This window comes from Triticum aestivum, chromosome 7A (assembly GCF_018294505.1).
Source record: "Triticum aestivum cultivar Chinese Spring chromosome 7A, IWGSC CS RefSeq v2.1, whole genome shotgun sequence".
Lineage (NCBI taxonomy): Eukaryota > Viridiplantae > Streptophyta > Magnoliopsida > Poales > Poaceae > Triticum > Triticum aestivum.
This window is the reverse complement of record NC_057812.1, coordinates 550,591,136-550,611,652: the sequence shown is the minus strand read 5'-3', so window position 1 is coordinate 550,611,652 and position 20,517 is coordinate 550,591,136. Positions and strand designations below refer to the sequence as shown.

The 20,517-nt window shown below is 48.4% G+C and overlaps 3 protein-coding genes across 3 annotated transcripts; all 3 read right to left on the bottom strand.

Moving 5' to 3' along the window:
• Nucleotides 1–6,700: 6,700 nt before the first annotated feature.
• On the bottom strand, nucleotides 6,701–8,825 carry LOC123148149 (4-hydroxyphenylacetaldehyde oxime monooxygenase). The gene is made up of 3 exons (XM_044567513.1): nucleotides 8,225–8,825; nucleotides 7,511–8,097; nucleotides 6,701–7,419 (listed from the first exon to the last, which is right to left on the bottom strand). Exons 1-3 carry the CDS (start codon nucleotides 8,583–8,585, stop codon nucleotides 6,814–6,816), a joined length of 1,554 nt encoding a protein of 517 aa, XP_044423448.1. The 5' UTR covers nucleotides 8,586–8,825; the 3' UTR covers nucleotides 6,701–6,813.
• Nucleotides 8,826–14,851: 6,026 nt separating this feature from the next.
• LOC123148148 (MAPK kinase substrate protein At1g80180) lies at nucleotides 14,852–17,521 on the bottom strand. Its single transcript, XM_044567512.1, has one exon. It carries the CDS (start codon nucleotides 15,638–15,640, stop codon nucleotides 15,197–15,199), a length of 444 nt encoding a protein of 147 aa, XP_044423447.1. The 5' UTR covers nucleotides 15,641–17,521; the 3' UTR covers nucleotides 14,852–15,196.
• A 244-nt stretch (nucleotides 17,522–17,765) lies between these two features.
• On the bottom strand, nucleotides 17,766–19,610 carry LOC123148147 (protein OVEREXPRESSOR OF CATIONIC PEROXIDASE 3). Its single transcript, XM_044567511.1, has 4 exons — nucleotides 19,328–19,610; nucleotides 18,602–18,976; nucleotides 18,143–18,457; nucleotides 17,766–18,030 (listed from the first exon to the last, which is right to left on the bottom strand). The coding sequence occupies exons 1-4, from the start codon at nucleotides 19,487–19,489 to the stop codon at nucleotides 17,884–17,886; spliced, it is 999 nt and encodes a 332-aa protein (XP_044423446.1). The 5' UTR covers nucleotides 19,490–19,610; the 3' UTR covers nucleotides 17,766–17,883.
• Between the last annotated feature and the right edge of the window lie 907 nt (nucleotides 19,611–20,517).

Sequence of the window (20,517 nt, the reverse complement as noted above, 5' to 3'; positions counted from 1 at the left end):
GCTGACTTCCAACCATACTCGAACCTCATCGAGCAAGTGCATCAAACTACCAAAGCGGAACGCCAAGTGCAAGATGATTTCAAGTATGCCAAGTACTCATCCAAGTCCTACGGCTTCTCCAACAACCAAGCTTCAACGACTCCAACACCGACTACCAAGCCTTCTACTAGCACCATTGACGAGTCGAGTTCCAAGAAAGCTTCATCAACTCCAAGTCATCCTCCTACTACGAGCAACTTCAAGCCGAGAGCTTCATCATCATCAACTCCAACCGATGAGACCATCAAGACGAGTTCCTTCAAGTGTTTCACTTGTGGAGGCATATGCCACAAGTCCTATGAGTGCACCAACAAGCGCACCGTGATCCTCAACGACAACGGCACCTACGGTTCCATGAGTGAAGAAGAAATGGATGCCATCGAGCAAGTCGCCATGCACCGGCAAGTGAATGATGAAGAGGAACAAGTCTTTTGCGATGAAGATTCAAGTCCCGCCCTTGTTGTCTCCAAGACTCTCCAACATCACCAAGATGAAGACCAAAGATGCCATATCTTTCATACCAAGGCCGGGATCAATGGACGATTCGTCAAGGTCATCATCGATGGAGGAAGTTGTCATAATCTCGCAAGTGAAGAACTTTGCTCCAAGCTCCAATTGCACAAGACAAAACATACACATCCATATAAAGTGCAATGGCTTAGCGACTCCGGCACTATCCAAGTCGAGCACCGAGTACAAGTCTCCTTCAAAATTGGCGCCTACGAAGACACCTTGGAGTGCGACGTCATTCCAATGACAGTTTGCTATCTTCTCCTTGGACGCCCATGGCAATTCGATAGAGGAGTCATCCACAATGGCCGAACGGACCACTACATCTTCAAGATGAAGGGCAAGGAGTACGTCCTCCGTCCAATGTCGCCAAGTCAAGTGATCGCCGACAAGCAAGCCACCCATCGTGGAGATCATAGTGAGAGAGCGAGCCACCAAAAAGAGTGAGCGCCACAAGCCCAAATCGAGTGCCTCCACAATGAGCGAAAAGAAGAACCTCGTTCTATTTGCCACCAAACGTGACATAAGAGAAGTGTGTGAGAACCCATCTAGTGTGATACACTATGTCCTCTTGTGCAAGGACAACACACCAAAAACTAACACCTCTCACACTCTACCTTTAGTCTTGTCTTCTCTTTTGCGGGCATTTCAAGATGTTTTCGCCGATGAGCTACCTCCAGGTCTACCTCCTCTACAAGGCATTGATCACCGAATCGACCTCATCCCCAGAGAACCTCTTCCGAACAAAGCTCCCTACCGCATCAACCTCGAAGAAACCAAAGAAATGCAAAGGCAAGTAAAGCATCTCATAGACCATGGACATGTGTGTGAAAGTTTGAGCCCTTGTGCCGTCCCGGTCATTCTTGTGCCAAAACGTGACGGTAGCTTTCGCATGTGCTCCGATTGTAGACCTATCAATGCTATCACCGTTCGCTATAGGTATCCCATTCCACGCCTAGATGATATGCTTGATGAGCTTAGTGGTGCCACTATCTTTTCGAAAATTGATCTTAAGAGTGGTTACTATCAAATCCGCATACAAGAGGGTGATGAATGGAAAACCGCTTTCGAAACCAAGTTTGGCTTGTTTGAGTGGTTAGTCATGCCTATGGGTCTCTCGGAAGCACCGGGAACTTTTATGCGTCTTATGAATCATGTATATTTGTTGTGGTCTACTTTGATGATATCCTTGTTTTTAGCAAATCTCTTAAAGATCATGTCACCCATGTTCGAACCGTTTTGCAAACTCTTCGAAGAGAGCAACTCTATGCTAATATGGAGAAATGCCTTTTTGGCGTTGATAAGCTCGTTTTCTTGGGTTTTGTTGTTTCTTCTAAGGGTGTTCATGTTGACGCGTCCAAGATCACTGCTATTAAGACTTGGCCACAACCAACCAACTTTCATCAAGTGCGTAGTTTTCTTGGCCTTGCGGGTTTCTATCATCGCTTTGTGAAGGATTTTAGCACCATTGCTTCGCCTTTGCATGCTTTGAGCAAGAAGAATGCACCTTTTGTTTGGGGACAATCCCAAGATACCGCATTCAATGAGCTTAAGAATTTGCTTACTCATGCTCCCGTGCTTGTTTTACCCAACTTCGATAAGCCTTTTGAGATTCATTGCGACGCTAGTGCTAATGGCATAGGAGGTGTGTTAACGCAAGAGAAGCGCCCCATAGCTTATTTTAGTGAGAAACTTTCCGGCGCGCAACTCAATTACCCCATCTATGACAAAGAGCTATATGCTTTAGTCCGCGTTTTGCATGAATGAGAACATTACCTTTGTCCCCATGAGTTTATCATTCATACCGATCATGAGACTCTCAAATATCTTAAGGGTCAAACCAAGTTGAACAAGCGTCATGCTAAATTGAGTGAATTTATTGAGTCTTTTCCTTATGTCATCAAATACATTAGGGGCAAAGAAAACATTGTAGCGGATGCTCTTTCCCGCATATGCATGCTTGTTACACAACTTGAGTTAGATGTCATTGGCTTCGAGCATATCAAAGACTTGTATGAGCATGATGCAACTTTTGCTACTCCTTATGCCAAGTGTTTGTCGCATACATCTTGGGAACGCTATTACATCAAAGATGGATATCTTATGAGAGCTAACAAACTTTGCATCTCCGAGTCTTCTCTTCATTTGTTGCTTTTACAGGAATCTCATGGAGGAGGCTTAATGGGACACTTCGGACGCGACAAGACGTTCGCTACGCTCTCAAAGAACTACTTTTGGCCCAAGATGTTTCGTGATGTCAATCGCTTCACCAACCGATGCTCTACATGTCGCAAAGCTAAGTCCAAAGCTCAATCTCATGGCCTCTATATGCATCTACCAATTCCATACCAACCATGGGAAGACATTAGCATGGACTTTGTACTTGGTTTGCCTAGGACTCGAAATGGGAAAGATTCGATATTTGTCGTTGTGGACCGTTTCTCCAAAATGGCACATTTTATTCCTTGCAACAAGATAGACGATGCTTCACATGTTGCTAATCTATTTTGTAGGGAAATATTGCGTCTACATGGAGTGCCAAAGACGATCGTCTCGGACCGCGATGTCAAGTTCCTAAGCTTCTTTTGGAAGACCCTATGTGCCAAGCTCGAAATCAAGCTACTATTCTCCACGGCTTACCACCCTCAAACCGACGGCCAAACGGAGGTGACCAACCGCACACTCTCTGCTCTACTTCGAGTACTCATCAAGAAGAATATCAAGGAGTGGGAGAAGTGCCTACCTATCGCCGAGTTCACCTACAACCGAGCAAGACACTCAACTACCGGGAAGTCCCCCTTCGAGGTCGTCTACGGATTCAACCCATTATCACCATTGGACATTCTTCCTCTACCACTCCAAGAACACATCAATTTGGACACAAGTGCACGAGCGACACATCTCAAGAAGGTGCATGAAGATACAAGAACCACCATCGAGCGTCAAGTCCAACGCCTTGCGACCAAGCTCAACTTCAACAAGCAACCTATCATCTTCAACATTGGTGATCTCGTGTGGCTACACCTTCGCAAGGATCGCTTTCCACAAGAACGCAAGTCCAAGCTTCGGCCACGAGCGGATGGACCTTTCAAGGTGCTCGCACGCTACAACGACAACGCTTACAAGATCGACCTCCCACGCGACAAGTACAACGTGAGCGACATCTTCAACGTCAAAGATCTCTCTCCCTTCCATGGTGATGAAGAACTTGATCCGACGACGGATCTTCGCCAAGGGAGGGGAGATGATGTGGAGCATCCCAAGGCCATCCCCATGGACCTAACTACATTTCCTTCGACACCTCTTGGACCCATGACACGAGCATGTGCAAGAGCTCTTGAAACCGAGGTGACATCTCTCCTCTCACATTTCCACTTTGATACACATGAGACATGGCTACTACCTCATACGGACACTTTGTGCATTCTCAGGTATCATGGAGAAGCTAAGGAGCAAGGAGAAGAGGAAGAGGGAGATGGTCGGGAAGGCAGATATGAAGAAGAAGAGGAGACCAAAGTCTCCAGGCTCCGGACGACCGACGAACCCCAGACATCCGACGACCTCCAGGCTCCAGACGACCGACACTGCCACACCTGAGCCAAAATAGACGGACGTCCGACGCCACCCGGACGACCGACGACCCTCGGACGACCGACCCCGACCGGACGTCCGACCGAAGACCACCCGAGAAGAATCTATGGATGTCCGACAGGCACCGGACGTCCGGACCCTCGCGAGCCTCCGGACGACCGATGACCCCCGGACGTCCGACGCCTGAGCACCGTTTCGAGTTGGGCCGCAGCCCATGTACCCCTTCGCCCCCTCTTTTGCACTAAGACTATAAATACTCCGCCCCGTACAACTTTTTAGGGTTAGCGTTGTGATAGCTCATTTGAGAGATAGAGCTACGCTCATCCATATCAGATCTCATCCTTGCGAGAGACCGAGGCCTCTTCGGAGAAGATCCCTTTGGATTCAAGCCCCCTTTCTAAGGGAAGACCCCCCCCCCCCCCCCCCCCCCGTGGATTCAAGACCTCCTCACGGAGAAGACCGGTTACCGTGTATCGTCCCTAGTTGACCGTGTACCGTGTATCGTTCCATGTATCCGAGGATCTAGCACTATTGTGACTTGTTCTTGTTAGTTTGAGTGTTCCTCTTGTGTTTCCCCTTTGTGTTCTTCGTGTTCTTCTCGGGAATCCGCTCCTTTCGTGAAAGATCGGTCAACAGGGTTCCTACCATACATCACAGATAGTACCGAAAACAGACACGGAGCGAATACAAAGCGGACACGAAAACAAAATTGCATGTTGACCGGAACGTAAAACCCTCCTTGAATCATAGAGAAATATAAACAAAAAGCAAACAAATTTATGGAATTGTTAATAGGGCTACAAAATAATATGATTGTGTTTGCAACATAGGGTAGCATTGCAGTAATACATGACAATTCCGTACAAGGTCTAGTTGAGTATATGTGTGGTAGTAAAAGTTGGTCCTCATATGATCCATTCTGCTCATTATACTCATTGTGTCATTGTGTGTTGTTTGGTAATTGGGCTACAAAGCAGCCATGGGTCTATAGTAGAAATAAAAATTCCATATCCACGAAAATGGAAAGTTCCGTTTCCACGTCTGTTCCACCAAAAAACACCATTCTGTTTTATTTCCGTTTCCGCATAAAAAATTCCATTTCCATTTCCGTTTTGAAATTTCCGTTTTCGTTTTCATATTTCCTCTCCGTTTCCATTTTGCCTCCCAAAAACGAAAATTTTCCACTTCATCTTCATCCCTACCTGAGAGTCGCTTCTTGATGAGAGAGTAACTAATTCTTAGTCAGCCTCCCGGGTCGCTTCCAGCGACTCCGGAGGCGCCGCCGCAGCTACCTTCGGAGGCCCTTCCACGCAGCCCCGTTTACCTTGCCGCCGCCGGAGGAGGCCGGCCGCCCGGCGGACGGCGGCGGCGGGGTGTCCCAGCCCGTTTTTTTTCTATTCTTTCCCCAGGTGATTGCCTTTCGATCTGGTTGTTGTTGTCCCATGCCGCTCGCTTCCTGATCTGTCCATGGCATGGTGTCTCCCGATCTGGTCGTCGTCGTCCCATGTTGCTAGTTTCCCGATCTTTTCAGATCTGGCAGCTAACTGGTGATTCAGGCTGCGATCTGGATGATCTCTATGGCTTGGAGTATGATCAGGGGAAGCACACGGGGCTGGTGCATGGAGGCATATGCATACACATGCATGGACATGCATGCACATGATCGGCGGTCGCCCAGGTTGCCGGCTAGCTACAACCCATGGTGCTGGTTGTTGGTGTCCACCTAGGACTATGTCATGGGAGACTGGATCTGGGACAGCGGCGGCCTCGCCGTGGATTATGGCCTCCATCAAAAGTTTATGAGAGTTCCATCTCTGCAGATGTGATGGCTGACTTCGGCGGCGAAATGCAAACTGTGGACGATGTCTTGATGCAGAGGGATTGTTGTGCGGTGGCGGCGGGCATATCGCCTGTAGCTACTGGGATCGTCGAGAAGTGATGGCGACAACACATGAATGACCTCGATGGTGGTGCTACTTGAGCACCCAGTCTAGAGCTCCGGGGTGAAAGCCTTGGCCTCGCCCGTGTTGGGTATACCTGACAATGGCGATGTTTTTACATCGTTACCTCATTGAAGGCATTGTTCGGAATGCTCGGACTGATTCTTCAGGGTGAAAACCTAGATTCTAGTCTTGGATGGCTGGATCCGGTGACGGTGACACTTGAGTGTCGCTCCCTTCCTTAAGGCGTTGCTGTTGAAGAACATCGTCGTCCGCGTGGTGTCATGATATTGTCGGTGCAGATATGGTCATTGTTATAGTTTGCCGATCGTGATCTGATCGCTTTGGGGCTTTTTTCTTTTTTCCTCGCCTATGCATAGCTTTGGTCTAGTATGACCTCGATATTTGTCGGTGTGTTTTGTGTGCGTGCGTTGGTGTTGGTTGTGTGCATCTTAGTTATGCAGAGGCCGGATGTGTACTCATTTATTTGTATCCTCTTGATGCTTCACTTTGAGTCAATAAAATCCATCCTTTATCGGAAAACTAATTCTTAGTTAGACTATGAGTTAGTAGATGCATATTTTGTTACTCACGCAAGACCAACTGGAAGGTTGTTCTTATATTTGAGATTTAAACTACTGTTTAGTTTATTGAGGAAGCACTAGGTGGCATTTGAAACATATGAGATATCACTAGAATCTCAAAAAAAAGATATCACTAAAAAAAGATATCACTACCGCTTAACTGGCACAAGCTCAAGAGCCACCTTCTTGCTGAAAACAAGCTGCCCTGTTTCCTCCATATCGACGTCGTCCTCCTTCACGCCCTCGGGAAGCTCCCAGTCGAAGCAATACAACAGGTTGGCCAGCACGACCTCCACATTGGCCACGCCCATGGCGACGGCAGGGCAGGCCCTTCGTCCCGACCCGAACGGAAGGAGCTCGAAGTGCAGCCCCCTGAAATCAACCTGCGCGTCCTCGAACCGCTCGGGGAAGAACTCCTCCGGCCTGTCCCATATCTCCGGGTCTCTCCCCATGGCCCAGACGTTGACGTGTATCCTGGTGCCCGCGGGCACGCTGTAGCCGGCGACCTCGCAGCTCTGCATGGTCTCTCTTGGGATCAGCAGAGGCCCCGGCGGGTGGAGCCTGAAGTTCTCCTTCACTATCATCTTGAGGTACTTGAGGCCCTGGGCGTCTTCTTCGTACACTCTGGATTTGTTCCCCACCGCGGCGCGTACCTCCGACTGCGCCTTCCGCATCACCCTTGGGTTCCTCATCAGCTCCGCCATGATCCAGATCGTCGTCACAGCGCAAGTGTCGATCCCACCGGCGAATGTATCCTGAAATGAAAATTAACATGATGAATTCTGTGACATCGGTTGTCCAATATTAGCAGTAACTGAATGTAGATTGTGGTCGAACGAACCGCACCATCAGGATTCCCTTGATGTTATCACGCGTCAGCGCCAGAGCCCCATCTTGATCCCTCCACATCTTCACCAGCGCGTCGACCATGTCCTCCTGCACCCCGGCCGCCAGCCTCCCCGGCTCGAGGTGCTTGTCGATGACCGCGTCGAAGAACCTATCGATCCTGAGGAAGACCCTCCGCCGCCGCGACGCCACGCCGGTGAGGGCGTCCGCCCACCGTGCGAGCGCCGACGACGGGAAGAAGTCCTCGAACGTGAAGCTGCCGAGCACCCGCAGCGTCTCGTCCATCATCCGCTGGAAGCTGGTCCTCTCGAACGACTCCGACCCGTACATCTTCCCGAAGGCCACCGTGCCGATGATGCCGTCCGAGAGCGCGTACAGCTGCTCGCTGAGGTCGACCGGGGTGCCCGGAGGGGTGCCGGCGAGGGAGGAGACAAGGCGGTCCACCTCTGCGGCCCGGGCGTAGGCGAAGGACTGGACGCGCCTCACGCTCAGCAGCTCCAGCACGAGGAGCTTCCGCATCTCGCGCCAGTAGTCGCTGTAGGGGCCGAAAGCCACGTCGAGGAAGTTGTAGCTCAGCATCCTCGCACCTGCGTGGTGATAGCAACATCCAAGTACGTTCATATCCGATACAAATTTTGAACTAAAAATTGAGGACTTGTGAGTGGATGTAGAGCTAGAGAAGTACAGAACTACAGATTCGAACTACACACTTGCCTGGTGAATTTGGGCGGCTGCAGCAGTGCAGGTCGTTCGTCCGGAGAACCTCCTTGGCCGCCTCAGGCGACGCGACGACGACCATCCGCACGCGGCCGAGCTGCACCTGCACCACCGGCCCGTACTTCTGGGTGAGCGACTGGAAGTACCGGTGTGGCCGGCCGCCGAGCTGCAGGAGGTTGCCGAGCACGGGAAGCTGTTTCGGCGGCCCGGGAGCGTTTCTTGCTCCCTGTGTCGATCGTCCCTTGCTACCGCCCCTGAAGAACAAGTAGAGGAGAGGTAGGAGAAAGAGTGCTAATACGAGCGGCGGAAGAGGCCCCATAGTGATGGGTTGGGACTTGGGAGGAGAAGAGGCAGCCATGGTGACGGTCTGGAGTTCTTAATGGGAGGCGGATGATGGCTGCCGGTGCTCAAGTAAGACAAGATGAGGGAGAGTGGGCGAGTGCCCTGCCATGGCTTTGAACGATCGCTTTGAATCTGCGGATCTCCAGTCTACGGACCGCAGCGGAAGCTATCCAACGCGATTCTGTATCGATACGTGGCGTAATTCGGATGTATTTTCTCTCACAAATCAGAGATAAATGCAGAGACTTTGTAGGACTCTGGATCACTCACATGCATGCTTCTCATCTCCCTAGCCCACCAAAACCCCTTCTTTCCTCGCACTCATGCTTTTCGTCCGAAATAGTCAGCGATACTCTAGATCATTTGTGCCCGCATTCATGCTCGGTCAGAACGGAGGCAACCGCTTACTCACGCCGACATTGAAGCGGCGCGCTGGCCGATAGAGCGCCGCCCGCGCCGCTTCCCAGTGCAGGCGACTGCTGCTCGTTCAAACGACATGACGGCCGCCTGTTCGTTCGTCTACCGCCCACATTGATGACACGTGGTTGCCGAGGCGTCTTCTTCGGCGTCACCCGTCCGTCCCTCTGCCACCCGTCATTACTATATAAACCACAGCCCCGACCATAACCGTTGTCGTCCACCTCTGATCCCTCTTCGCACAACTCCCTCCATGGATTTCTCCCCTGTCAAAGCTCTCTGGGACGGGCTGATGCTGGACCAGAAGAAGGAGATGGCCACTATTGTTGTCCGGCAGGCAACTGGAGGACGACGAAGTTCCAATGGAGGACGTTGCCGCCGACGAGCCGGCGCCACCCCCTCCTCCGCGCCACCATCGCCGGTGCATTGCATCATGACCATCGGCGAGGTCTGTGCCCATTACATGGACATGGTGCAGGAGGAGCAGTTCTGGGAGGCGTAGGCCGACACCGCCTACAACAACCACCTCCTCCAGGAGCACCTGCAGGCGAAGGAGCGGCTCGCCGCTGACAGGGCGGTCATGCCGGACACGGACCTGGCGGAGCAGGAGGCACTGTTCAATTCCTACCGCTCCGCCCCCGAGATCCACCTTGCCCGTTGGCGCTACCGCCAGCGGGTGGCGGCGCCCTACAAGGAGTGCGACAAGGCGAGCGAGGCAGTGTTCAGTGAGACTGACGACGAGGAGGATGACGTCGCCAAGGTCGTGCCCCACCGCCACGACCACAAAGCCGGCACGTCCGTGGGCATCGCCAGCAGCAAGGAAGAGTAGTGCACGATAGGTCGCTGCCACTCTAGGCCCAGGAAGGCCACCACTCCTCCCCTCCCGTCGACACCAAGCTTGATGGGCTCAAGATCGGCGACCGATTAACCGTTTGACGGCGACGTGGTAGAGAGAGTATGTCATGTCAAGATCACATACAACCATTATATTATATTATATTAGTGCATTCTAAATAGGGTATACATCTTATCCCATGTAATTGTGGCATGTTTAAACTTTATGTTCATATATTAGTTTTCAATTCCAAATATCATATTTTCTTTGACATATAACTCATATTATCTTCACCAAAATCACAAGTCAAAATTGAAGAAAAAAAAACGAAATGGCTTCATATACATAAATAGAGGAAGTATCATTTGTCGGAGATGCTCCTATGATGTGCACATCAACACCCTTAAACTTGTCCTAGCCACCTTGGTAGCTCCATGATTGCTCGACATAGCCGGAAAAAACTGAAACCATTCAAGCACCATGGGTCACTCTGTGACTCGAACCGGTTGGGCTAGATAGCGTGCTATCCTAACCAACAGGATGACACCCTTAAACTTGTCCTATAGCCACCTTGGCAGCTCCATGAGTGCTCGACATAGCCGAAAAAAACCAAGACCATCCAAACACCATTGGTCACTCCGTGACTCGAACTGGATGGGCTAGATAGTGTGCTATCCTAACCAACGGGGTGACACCCTGTTCTATCAACATAACTGTTGTACAACATGCAGATATGTTCTTTCTATATGTGCAATAAAGTGATGCCCATGCACGTCAATCCTGCGTAGCCTTTCTTGTGTATGTGTCGCCTAATGAAAAACGAGTTGTTTTCTTCCCCGGAAAGTCCACAACAGCGCATGTGCAAACTTTGCGTGCATTGCTTCTTCTCCGTTCCGAAGCACCGCATGCCGCCATTCCCCTCTGTTCCTCGGAATCATGACTTTGTTCCAAACCTTTTCTTTTTCTTAACAATATAGAATCTGCCTGCTGTTTTTCTTTCTGACAGCCGTGGGAATTTCCTACTCTTGCCCACGTTTTTTTAGCGGTATCTTGCCCACGTACAAATTCTGCACCCCGTCCATGTTGGATGGACTCAGCTCCCCTGACGTACTGCAGGGCGCAGTTGGGTCACTGACAGGTGGGCCAACTTGCTTTCGGGCCCACCTGTCAGTGGCCCAACTGCGCCCTGCAGTACGTCAGAGGAGCCTCGTCCATGTTGGACCGGCCCAGTTCGGGCTATTTTCTTAATCTTTCGGTACAACTGGGTTTGAGCTGTCCCACAAAAAAGCGTTTGAGCTTTTGTTTTTTCCCTGGTTTATTTATATGAAGGGTTTTCGGTTTTCTTCTGCCTTTTTGTCTTTGTTTTCTTTTCCTATTTGGTTTTCTGTTTATAGGTTTTCGTGAACAATATTTTGATTCACGAACAAATGTGTCAAAAGATGGTAGTCTATTTTTCCTCGAGCTAGGAGCTGCCATTTTTACTTAGGGCATAAAGCATCAAAAGCGAAACTAAAATAGAGCAGGTGGAAACACCGGAGGAGCAACCAAGGCCTACTTGAGACAGCCCAACTGCATGTTATAGCTCATATCTATAGAGATACCAAGATCCCACGATTTGAAGCGCTCTGGTGCTTCGGGGTTTGTGGGATCGTTGTAGGACTTGCATGTAAGGTTGTCTGTTGCTTAGTTTTATTTCCTCTTATCTCTTTATTTTCTTACATGTTTTAATTATGAGCGCTTATTAAAATTTGCGAACATTAAAAAATTTATATTTTTAGCTTCATTAATATTTATTACATTCATGTGTATTTTGAAGTTCACGGGTATTTTTAAAGTTTGCGAACAATTTTTAAATTTGAAACTTGTTTCATTTGCAAATGTTTTTAATCCATGAATATATTTTAAACTCATAAATATTTTATGCAATTCATGGTTTGTAAATTCACATATTTTTGAAAAATCCTTGAACATATTTTAATGAAACTAACCTTTTTTTTAAATAGTCCATTTTTCTGAGCGAGCAGTGGGGTGAGCGGAAAAAAGCTAACCGACTTAGAGGAATGGGGAGTCAAACTAAGCGAGCGAGAGCTCGTGGGCCGATCCATGTGCGTGTTATAGCAGAAATTCCATGATTTTAGCGTGGATAGGACCTCTCAAGAGGCTCAAACGACCACCACCAACTGGCACCGAGACCGACATGTGTAAATACACCACAACGACACTCCAAAAACTTCATTCTTCTTTAGGAAATATTGTCTCGAACAAAAACCCGACACGATATACAAATGAAAAAACACCTTCATACTGTAATTAAAACACAAGACAACATTGATAAAATCCAAACAAAACAACCGACCGTGACACTCTACTAGATATAAAAGAATTAATCCCACTAGTGAAGAACGGCGCGGCGAAGCGCGCGTTAGCCTCTAGTCCTTCACTATAAGCGAAGAATAGGAGGCCCCTCACCCCCTCACCCACCCCTCACGTGTTCAAATGACCTAGACACCTTTCCATTAGTGTGGTTGCCACACAAGGCTGGCCTTTTCTAGGGTGTTAGCGAAAGTCGGGGCGATGAGTCAATGTGATGATGAAAGCCAGGTGGTGAGCATCGAAGGCGGTACAACGATAGCTCTATGAGAAGGGGCTACGGTTTCCATGACTTGGTTGACAATTTTGTGCCACATGTGTGGTGAGGTGGTCATTTTGGATTTACGTTGGGGCAAGGACTCTGTATTCTAGTGCGGTGGCTATGGACCACAAATAGTTATTTTGTGTTGTGGTGCCTTTTGACGCTCATGTCATGCAGGGATGTAGCTTGCAACACATGTCAGGGTCACAACTTTGGAGGGTGATGATGGTAGTTTGCCCATGCTCTTTGGAGTGGCTAGAAGTCGGGATGGTTGCCTCAGAAATGTATGTTTGGTCGTGGTGCTCGGTTTTGGCCGTGTTGGTGTTCGAAGCATCGACCTTCTTTATGGTTTCCTGCCTTATATGTTGTTGCGGAAGCGACTTGATCTACTCGTCCCATGGTAGATCTAGTTTGGTGTCGGTGGTGGCAGCAGCTAGTTGGTGGAGCATCTCGACGTAAGTCGGAATCAATGGGTTAATGTTGTTTAGGTGATATGCTTTGCTCTTCATGCTCTTGACGTACCAGAAAAAAGATGCAGTATCAACGAGTATACTGGGTCATATGTGCTGCCTGCGTGTGTGTGTGTGTGTGTGTGTGTGTGTGCTGCGTGTGTGTTGCTGCGTGTGTGTGCGCGTGTGCATGCGTGTTGTTGCGTGTGTGTGCGCGCGTGCATGTGTGTTGCTGCGTGTGTGCGTGTGTGCACGTGTGTGTTGTTGCGTGTGTGTTGGTGCATGTGTATGTGTTGTCGCGTGTGTGCTTCTGCCCTCACACTGGTGCTGCGTATGTGCGCTCTTGTCTCCCACACACATACCACATGAGGGGTAAAAGAGTCTTTTCAGGTGTCATTTAGTCTCAAAATGAACGAAAATGTCATATAGGAAATAAAATTTAGAACTTGTGTCAAATAGGGAAGAAATTTTTTCCAGTGTCAAATAAAGAAACAGATTTTAAGATGGTGTCAAATAAGGAATTTTCTCTAGTTAAAATGCGGGTTGAATGTAAGCGGCCAGCCTCTCGCATCCGTGTCCGTGAACATATGCGAGAGAAAATTTATGGGTTGCCATTAAAGATGTCCTAATAATACTAACAAAAACTTGCGCTGTCATGCCGGCCTAGTAAGTACTCCATACAGCTCGAAAGTGCCCCATATATAACATAACATTTAAGTAGCACTACTCCATAATAATCAATCTAGTTGGTAGATTTGAACCAAATTAGGTGACCGGTTCATACCACAATCGATCTTTACATCACGGTCGTCCAAACATGTGTGTTTAAAGGGAAAAGTGTGGACAACGGCTGGGAACAATTGGTGGTCAAACAGATAATTTTTTTGACCATTAACGAATCGCATGCACGCGTTGACCATAAACGTCGTCACAGCTGAACGACCAAACCATCTAAGGACCAGCATCGGTTGTATGACCAGCAAATGAAAAAAAGCTCGAGATCGAATACCCACCAAATGTTCACCAACCCAACAAAGACTTTTGTTCTTGGCAAGGTCAAAATTATGTTATCGACCTAGCATAAACTCGCTATTTTTTCATTTTTAAATTCCTAAGTACTCCCTCTCTTTTTGTAATCTAAACGCTTTTATATTTTTTTACGGAGAAAGAACGACATAGATATATACACAGCACAGTAGAAACTCGCGTGCGTACATCGGAGAAAACGTCGCCAGTCGCCATGCTACAGATACGGCGGTGTCGGCTGCATGGATCCAAGGCCTGAGAAGAGGAATGCGGCATGTCGGTGTCGGCGCCGGTGGCCGGAACGGACGGCGGTCCACGTCCAACTCGGCGAGCAGACGGGACGGGACCCGGGGACAGGGTCATGAAACGGAGGAGATCATCATGTGGCCGGCCCATGTGATGTTTCTATTTTCTGCTGGCTGTTACTTGGGACCTTCATGTGCCTGTCTTGCCCCTGCCACGCGCAATTATGAATCGGATCGAGCCTTCTTGATTCTTCTTTTCGTGCTAGGAGGAGGCACGCCGTTCCAACTTTTCTCTCTCGCCATGATTCATGTTTCTGCCAGTTTGGGCTATGAAAAAGGAAGAGGTGCAGAACTCTTTTTGGTCTAGCACAAAGTAAAAATAGACTTCATATCAAGATGTTTACTTCTGGTGAGTCAAAAACTTCCCCAAATAGGAAATAAGCTCTTGCGTGTTATTTGCTACTCCCGTCGTCTAGAATTATTTGTTTTAGATTTGTCTATGTACCGATGTATTTAGGCATGTTTTAGTGTCAGATATATCCGTGTCTGAACAAATCATTTGCGATGGAGGTAATACAAAAGAAAAGATTCCAAAGCAAGGACGAGGAAATTCGCCATAGCTTGGGCAGCATGAACACACATGCCCCACGCCCCAATGTTTTGCCGCCCAATCGATTGTTTATGGTTGCAACTCCATACATGCAACACGGCAGCAACAGTAGCAACACCTCACACTCACATGCAACCAATCAAGCAACCAACGCCCAGCGGCTCCAGAGGGGAAAGGCCATGCACCAGATCAAGAGAGAACACCACAGATCTCAACAGCAGCTGCTCAGCTCACGGATCTGAATCCAGAAACTGACCCAAAAAAGAGGAACTAACCTGACACGTATGGACTACTAGCTACGCGGTAACGCAGAGCGGAGTACAATACAAACCAACCAATATCAGTAGTATACCATCATCATCACTCCAGTATAAACACAGCTCGCATGGCACCCACCATGGCCCGATCAAGCTTCACGCCGCCGGCCGTTGCTTCCTCTTCGGCTTGGCGCGGCCTCGGCGCGCCGCGGGGCTGGAGCCGGAGCCGGAGCCGGAGCCCCCGAAGATGGCGCAGAGGATGCAGCCGGACACCCTCGGCGACGGCGGGTCCACGTCCGGGGCCACCTCCTTGGTCCGGAACACCTGGGGATCGCGCTCCTCGTCCTTCTTCTTCTGGCCTTGTTGCTCCTTCTTTTTCTGCTGCTGCTGCTGCTGCTTCTTGTCGTCGCCGCCCCGGCGCAGCATCATCCCGACGCCGCCGGTGCTCCGGGAGCGCCGCATCTCCGGCTGGGCGTCATCGGCGCCGCCCTCGCCGGCGGCCTGCGCCTCGGCGCCCTCGGTCAGGAACCGCTCGTCCCACACCAGGCCCGACGAGCCGGACCGTCTGAAAGTCGAGGACGATCTCTGCAACCCTTCCATCCGCACCTGTCCACCTCCCCTCCCCGCGCAACGGACAAGCTTTGCTTATCTGCAAGCTATGGAGAAGAGAACACAAGAGGCAAGGAGGATGTGTCTCCTGAGGTTGGTGCTTTGCCTTCCCAGGCCTCCTGTGCGTATGTATATATGTGAAGGGAAAGGGACGGCCATTAACGTACAGACAGGAGAGCAGTCAACAGCCGGTGGCACTGAGGGCTACCAGGGCCTGTCTCCTCCCATAACCTACTACTACTACTAACAAACCTATGGAGAGATTAGTCTACGTTCAGTTAAAACAGGACAAGAGCTGTCAGATTAAACTACTATTCTGATCCACATGCGCCGGTAATACTTTTCCATCACGGGCATGTGGAGGGAAGAGAGCCCAACTGTGCCCATGAGCAACCGGTAAGCATCACCAAACCCACTACAGGGCCAAGATAATTCGCAGAGAGCGACCTGCGCAAATGGATGCACTAGTTGGCCCTGATCTGATGTGAAGTGCAAGTGATGTGTCAACACAAGAGGATCCACAAAGAGGTTTATGGTGTATGTATGATATGCGTCGGCATAATAAAGATGATGAACATAGCAGAGAAAATAGTGTAGCAGGAATCTTACCTTTCATATGGACGGCGATCGCCACCATAACTCTGTCGATGAAGAAACGGTGCGTCTGAATAAGAAGTGCAGAGGGCCCAAGAGAAAGCAAAGCCAGCCAAGGGAAAATGCAATTGTATTTCGGCTCCAGTCAGCATCAGCGAACTACCAATCATCATTACGCTGGGTAGAGTGGAAGGTGGCCGGAAGATTGTCAATAAAGAGATGTGTACAATCCACTGGCTATATCATCTAAGAATAGATGATACAGACTGCCAACATTTTTCTTCCAATTTCTTTCACCCCTATATCCGGCTATCCGCTCATGTCTTTGTCCCTGGTAGCATTTCTCTATTACATAAACTCCAGGCTCTCCTTCCTTTCCATCCTCATTATCCCCAGTTGTTACCTCCCCATTCTTTCTCTTTCCACATGATTTCTTTCTGATGAGTGATAGGCTACTTGATTTCTCCAGCTGCCCCAACGTCAATAAATATGTGGCGTGTGCTCGCTGATACCAAGCACAGCTGCTATGAAATATGAATGGTGTGTGCTCGTTGATACCAAGCACATCTGCTATGAATGGTGAAAACTCCAGAACATAACTCATCAGAGTTGCAACTTGCAAGGATTAATAACACCGATAGTTATGGGTATGTGAAGCTAAATTTGAAGCCCTGGAATTTTCTGTTAAAGGTGTAAAGATATACTCCCTCCGTTCCGAATTATATAGACGCATTTTAGTGTGTTTGTTCACTCATTTCAGTCCATATGTAGTCCATATTGAAATATCGAAAACATCTTATAATTCTGAACGGAGGTAATAGTTCTAAAGAAGTGTCAAGAGGTGCGCTCGGTGCATACACTTAGTTGTCTGTACCACGGACGATAATGCCTACCATCTGAGCCTGTGATGACCCCATGACCAGTGAAGAGTGAGGACAGCTGAACTGACTCATCAGTCCAAAGCCCAAAATGCATGTACTTGATTATAGTAGGTGCAAAGATGCATGTACTTGATCTACCTGGTAGTTCGTTAAAATTAGCCTACCAAGATTGCAGAGATTCAGCTCATAATGTGAAAAATCAAATACTCCGTACTTCACGCTGCCGATGCGCAGGTGTTAGCTACGCTGTCAGGACCTTCTTCAAACATGTGGCATTCAATGTCAGAAAACTTTATATTAAAGCACCACACCAGAGTACCTAATAGTCTAATACTGTTGAAAGTCTTGCATCAAGAGGGTAACATAACTAGAAAAAATACTGTCCACTTGTCCCAAGTAAACCGGACTAGGACATGGGTCATGTGAAATGCCAGGCTTCCACACCAGGAAATTCATCAACAAGAAAGTGAAAGGATCCATGGTCCTTACCGTAAGGAAAATTGGTGTCCGGTCAACTGACCATGAACTAACTGCCACTGAAATGAATAGACGAAATGGTGGTCCATAGTGAAGCCAATAATAATGGGCTGATGACAGTTGGGAGTTGTACCTGTCACATTGGCCGATCTCAGAGCAAGCAATAAAAGATACGCCGTGTTGGCCTTATGAAACTGGTTGCATTTCACAGTTTGAATTTACAAATTCCTACGTAGTTCAGACCTAAAAGAGAACACTATAACACAAGCTTATCTGAAGTTATCAACTAGCCATTGTCTCAGATAGGGATCTCATGTATGCGGCACGACGGTCTGGTACACCATCTTGCTCCCTTCTATCCTCAAACCACTTAATAATGGTCTTTCGTGGAAGGCTTGTAACTTGAACTATGCTACTGATCATAGTATTCTGTAATAATGCAACACCAAAGTAAGTGATGATACATTTACAAAAACCAAGCTGGGAATTTAAGCAATAGAAAATATATAGTGAACGTGGTCTTCACGTAAAAAATACTTACAGTGGGGCGTTTGGATTTGAAGTAAACCTTTTCCAGTGTTTCCAGTTGCGCCTTTTTCAGCCTTTTCTGCGCAGACCATTCTGTGCTCATGACATGAACCGGAAGGTCCATCTGTGGATTGGCTTCAGTGGCATCAATCTCATCAACTACAACCTCATCAGCTACTGGAGAGGGCTCTATTTCCTTAGTTTCAGGTTTAGAGGGGGCTTCATCAGGCAAAGAATCAGACATAAGTAGAAGTTCTGGAGGCGGATTGCGGAGCAATTCAATGACCAAACCCCTATCCAGGCCAAGCTCCCCTGCAAGATTCTTTATCTGCAAGAAAATCAATTCAAGACAAAGCCAAAAAATCAGTTTTGAATTACCTATTTACGTCAATGAGCCCTTCCTAGTAAAACAAATGGTGCAGATTTAAAAGGTGAAATTAAACAGAACTCGAGCGGATATTTATCTGCTTACACTAGTTTTACGCCGACCAATTTGCATTGCACGAGCCAATCTCCGGAGCTGCCAGCTTTTAAGCTCTGGCCGTTCGACTGGATCTGCTGCCTCATCATTACCAACAACTTCGGAGCCTGACACCAAATCTACTGCAGATTCATCAGCAACATCGACATCTCCAATGGCTTCTGCCAATACCTGTTCAAACCTGGCCATGTCTTCCTCTGATATTTCATCATCATCATCATCATCCTCGACAGACAAATCGTCGTTCTTCAGATCTTCTTCCAGCTGCTTGAAAAGCGCTTCCAACCCACCCTCGTCGTCGTCGTCATCCTCGTCACTGCCATCAATGTCATCCTCTGCTACCACCACCTCGTTCTTAATTTTATTCTGGAATACAGAAGATTTTGTTAACAAGCATTTCAGTCACAGTTTATGGTCACATAATAGAAACCCTCTATTTCCCACACAACCTGTGCAACAAATGTCATGTAAATTATTTCCATTCAAATCATCCAACGCTGGGGGTATATACAGTTCATCAATCGCCACAAGGTTATCCACACACCTCATGCTTTTTTTACATACATAAACAAGGTCTCATCAATTTCCGACAGGTGTACCGCCATCTAAATTGCTCTCAAGTGTACCTAACTACTCCCAACCTAATCCTTCCTACAACATAACTACGCACCAACCGCAAAACAGTGGGGAGATGGAGCTGATTGTGAGGTGAAGTACCTTGTACTTGGAAGGTCGGCGAAGGGCGCAGGCGACGCCGCGCGGAGAGCGGCAGAGGAGCGGGCGGATCCCGAGGAACGGGAAGGGGTCTGGAGCGCCCAGGAGGAGAGACCTTGGAGCGGCGGCCATGGCCGCGGCGAGCGGCACCACCGTCGTCGCCATTTCCACGAGCTCGTTGCGGATATTTCGCCGTCTTCTAACCCTCTCCGTGGGTTATTGTCTGAAATCCAAATAGGCAAATAGGCCCTGATGATATATTTTTTTGAGACAAATAGGCCCTGCTGAGTAGGCTGAGCTGGATCAAGGATCATTGTATTCTTTCATGGGCCAAATAACATTTCGGCCCTCGGGCCATTGTAGCTGGGAGGTTTATTGATTCAGAGAATCCCGCTACAATCTGCTTTGAGGCTACTTACAAGAAAAGAAAGGCACTCCTAGAGCCAACACTCTGAAACCGAAGGTTACAAGCATCCTTGGCACAGAGGTCCACCGAGGTATTAGCATCTCTCGAGACATGCCTAACCGAGAATGAAACAAAACTTGACGACTTTTCCCCCGTTTCATCTAAGATATGCGTCATAATCTGTCTCGAATTACGACGTGAAGACTAGAGGTTTGCACCAACCTATAAAAAATCCACTTCCATCATCACATGTGCGAAGCCCAGAAGCTGTGCAAAGATGATACCTTCTCGCATGGCCATTGCTCCAACAATGAATTGGTCAATCACCCCAGTGAAGGGCTTACCCCTGTCCCAAAGAAGGACATGTGGGATCTGGTGACACTACCTCCTCCTCCAAGCTGGGCATTAATGTTGATGGCACCGTTAGTATTAATCTTTACCAAGTCCACGTCCGGTGGTCTACAACAATGCCATCTGAAATGTTGTTGTTGGATCAAGGCGTATTACAAGAAAATCATCCCAGACGACCTTCACCGCTTGGACAAGATCATATGAATCTTGATCATGAGTCCAAGAGTTACGCGTTGACCATGTAGCATGCATGACTGTAACCAACTTGCATCTATCCTGAACAGGGATGTGTTTATCCAGCGCTATGTCCTTAACCCATGTATTCGGCGTAGACGAGGGTGCTTCAGATTTAGAATTGTTGGGGATCGTAACAGAAATTTAAATTTTTTTACGCATCACCAAGATCAATCTATAGAGTAATCTAGCAACGAGGGGA

What these genes read in the sequence shown, in the direction of transcription:
- LOC123148148 (XM_044567512.1), bottom strand. Translation starts at nt 15,640, where the DNA reads ATGGAAGGGTTGCAGAGATCGTCCTCGACTTTCAGACGGTCCGGCTCG.
- LOC123148147 (XM_044567511.1), bottom strand. Translation starts at nt 19,489, where the DNA reads ATGGCGACGACGGTGGTGCCGCTCGCCGCGGCCATGGCCGCCGCTCCA. An exon ending in GCCGACCTTCCAAGTACAAG is followed by an intron (nt 18,977 to 19,327) that starts GTACTTCACCTC and finishes TCTGTATTCCAG; the next exon opens with AATAAAATTAAGAACGAGGT. An exon ending in TCAAATCCAAACGCCCCACT is followed by an intron (nt 18,031 to 18,142) that starts GTAAGTATTTTT and finishes GCATTATTACAG; the next exon opens with AATACTATGATCAGTAGCAT.
- LOC123148149 (XM_044567513.1), bottom strand. Translation starts at nt 8,585, where the DNA reads ATGGCTGCCTCTTCTCCTCCCAAGTCCCAACCCATCACTATGGGGCCT. An exon ending in CAGCCGCCCAAATTCACCAG is followed by an intron (nt 8,098 to 8,224) that starts GCAAGTGTGTAG and finishes ATCACCACGCAG; the next exon opens with GTGCGAGGATGCTGAGCTAC. An exon ending in ACATCAAGGGAATCCTGATG is followed by an intron (nt 7,420 to 7,510) that starts GTGCGGTTCGTT and finishes TTTTCATTTCAG; the next exon opens with GATACATTCGCCGGTGGGAT.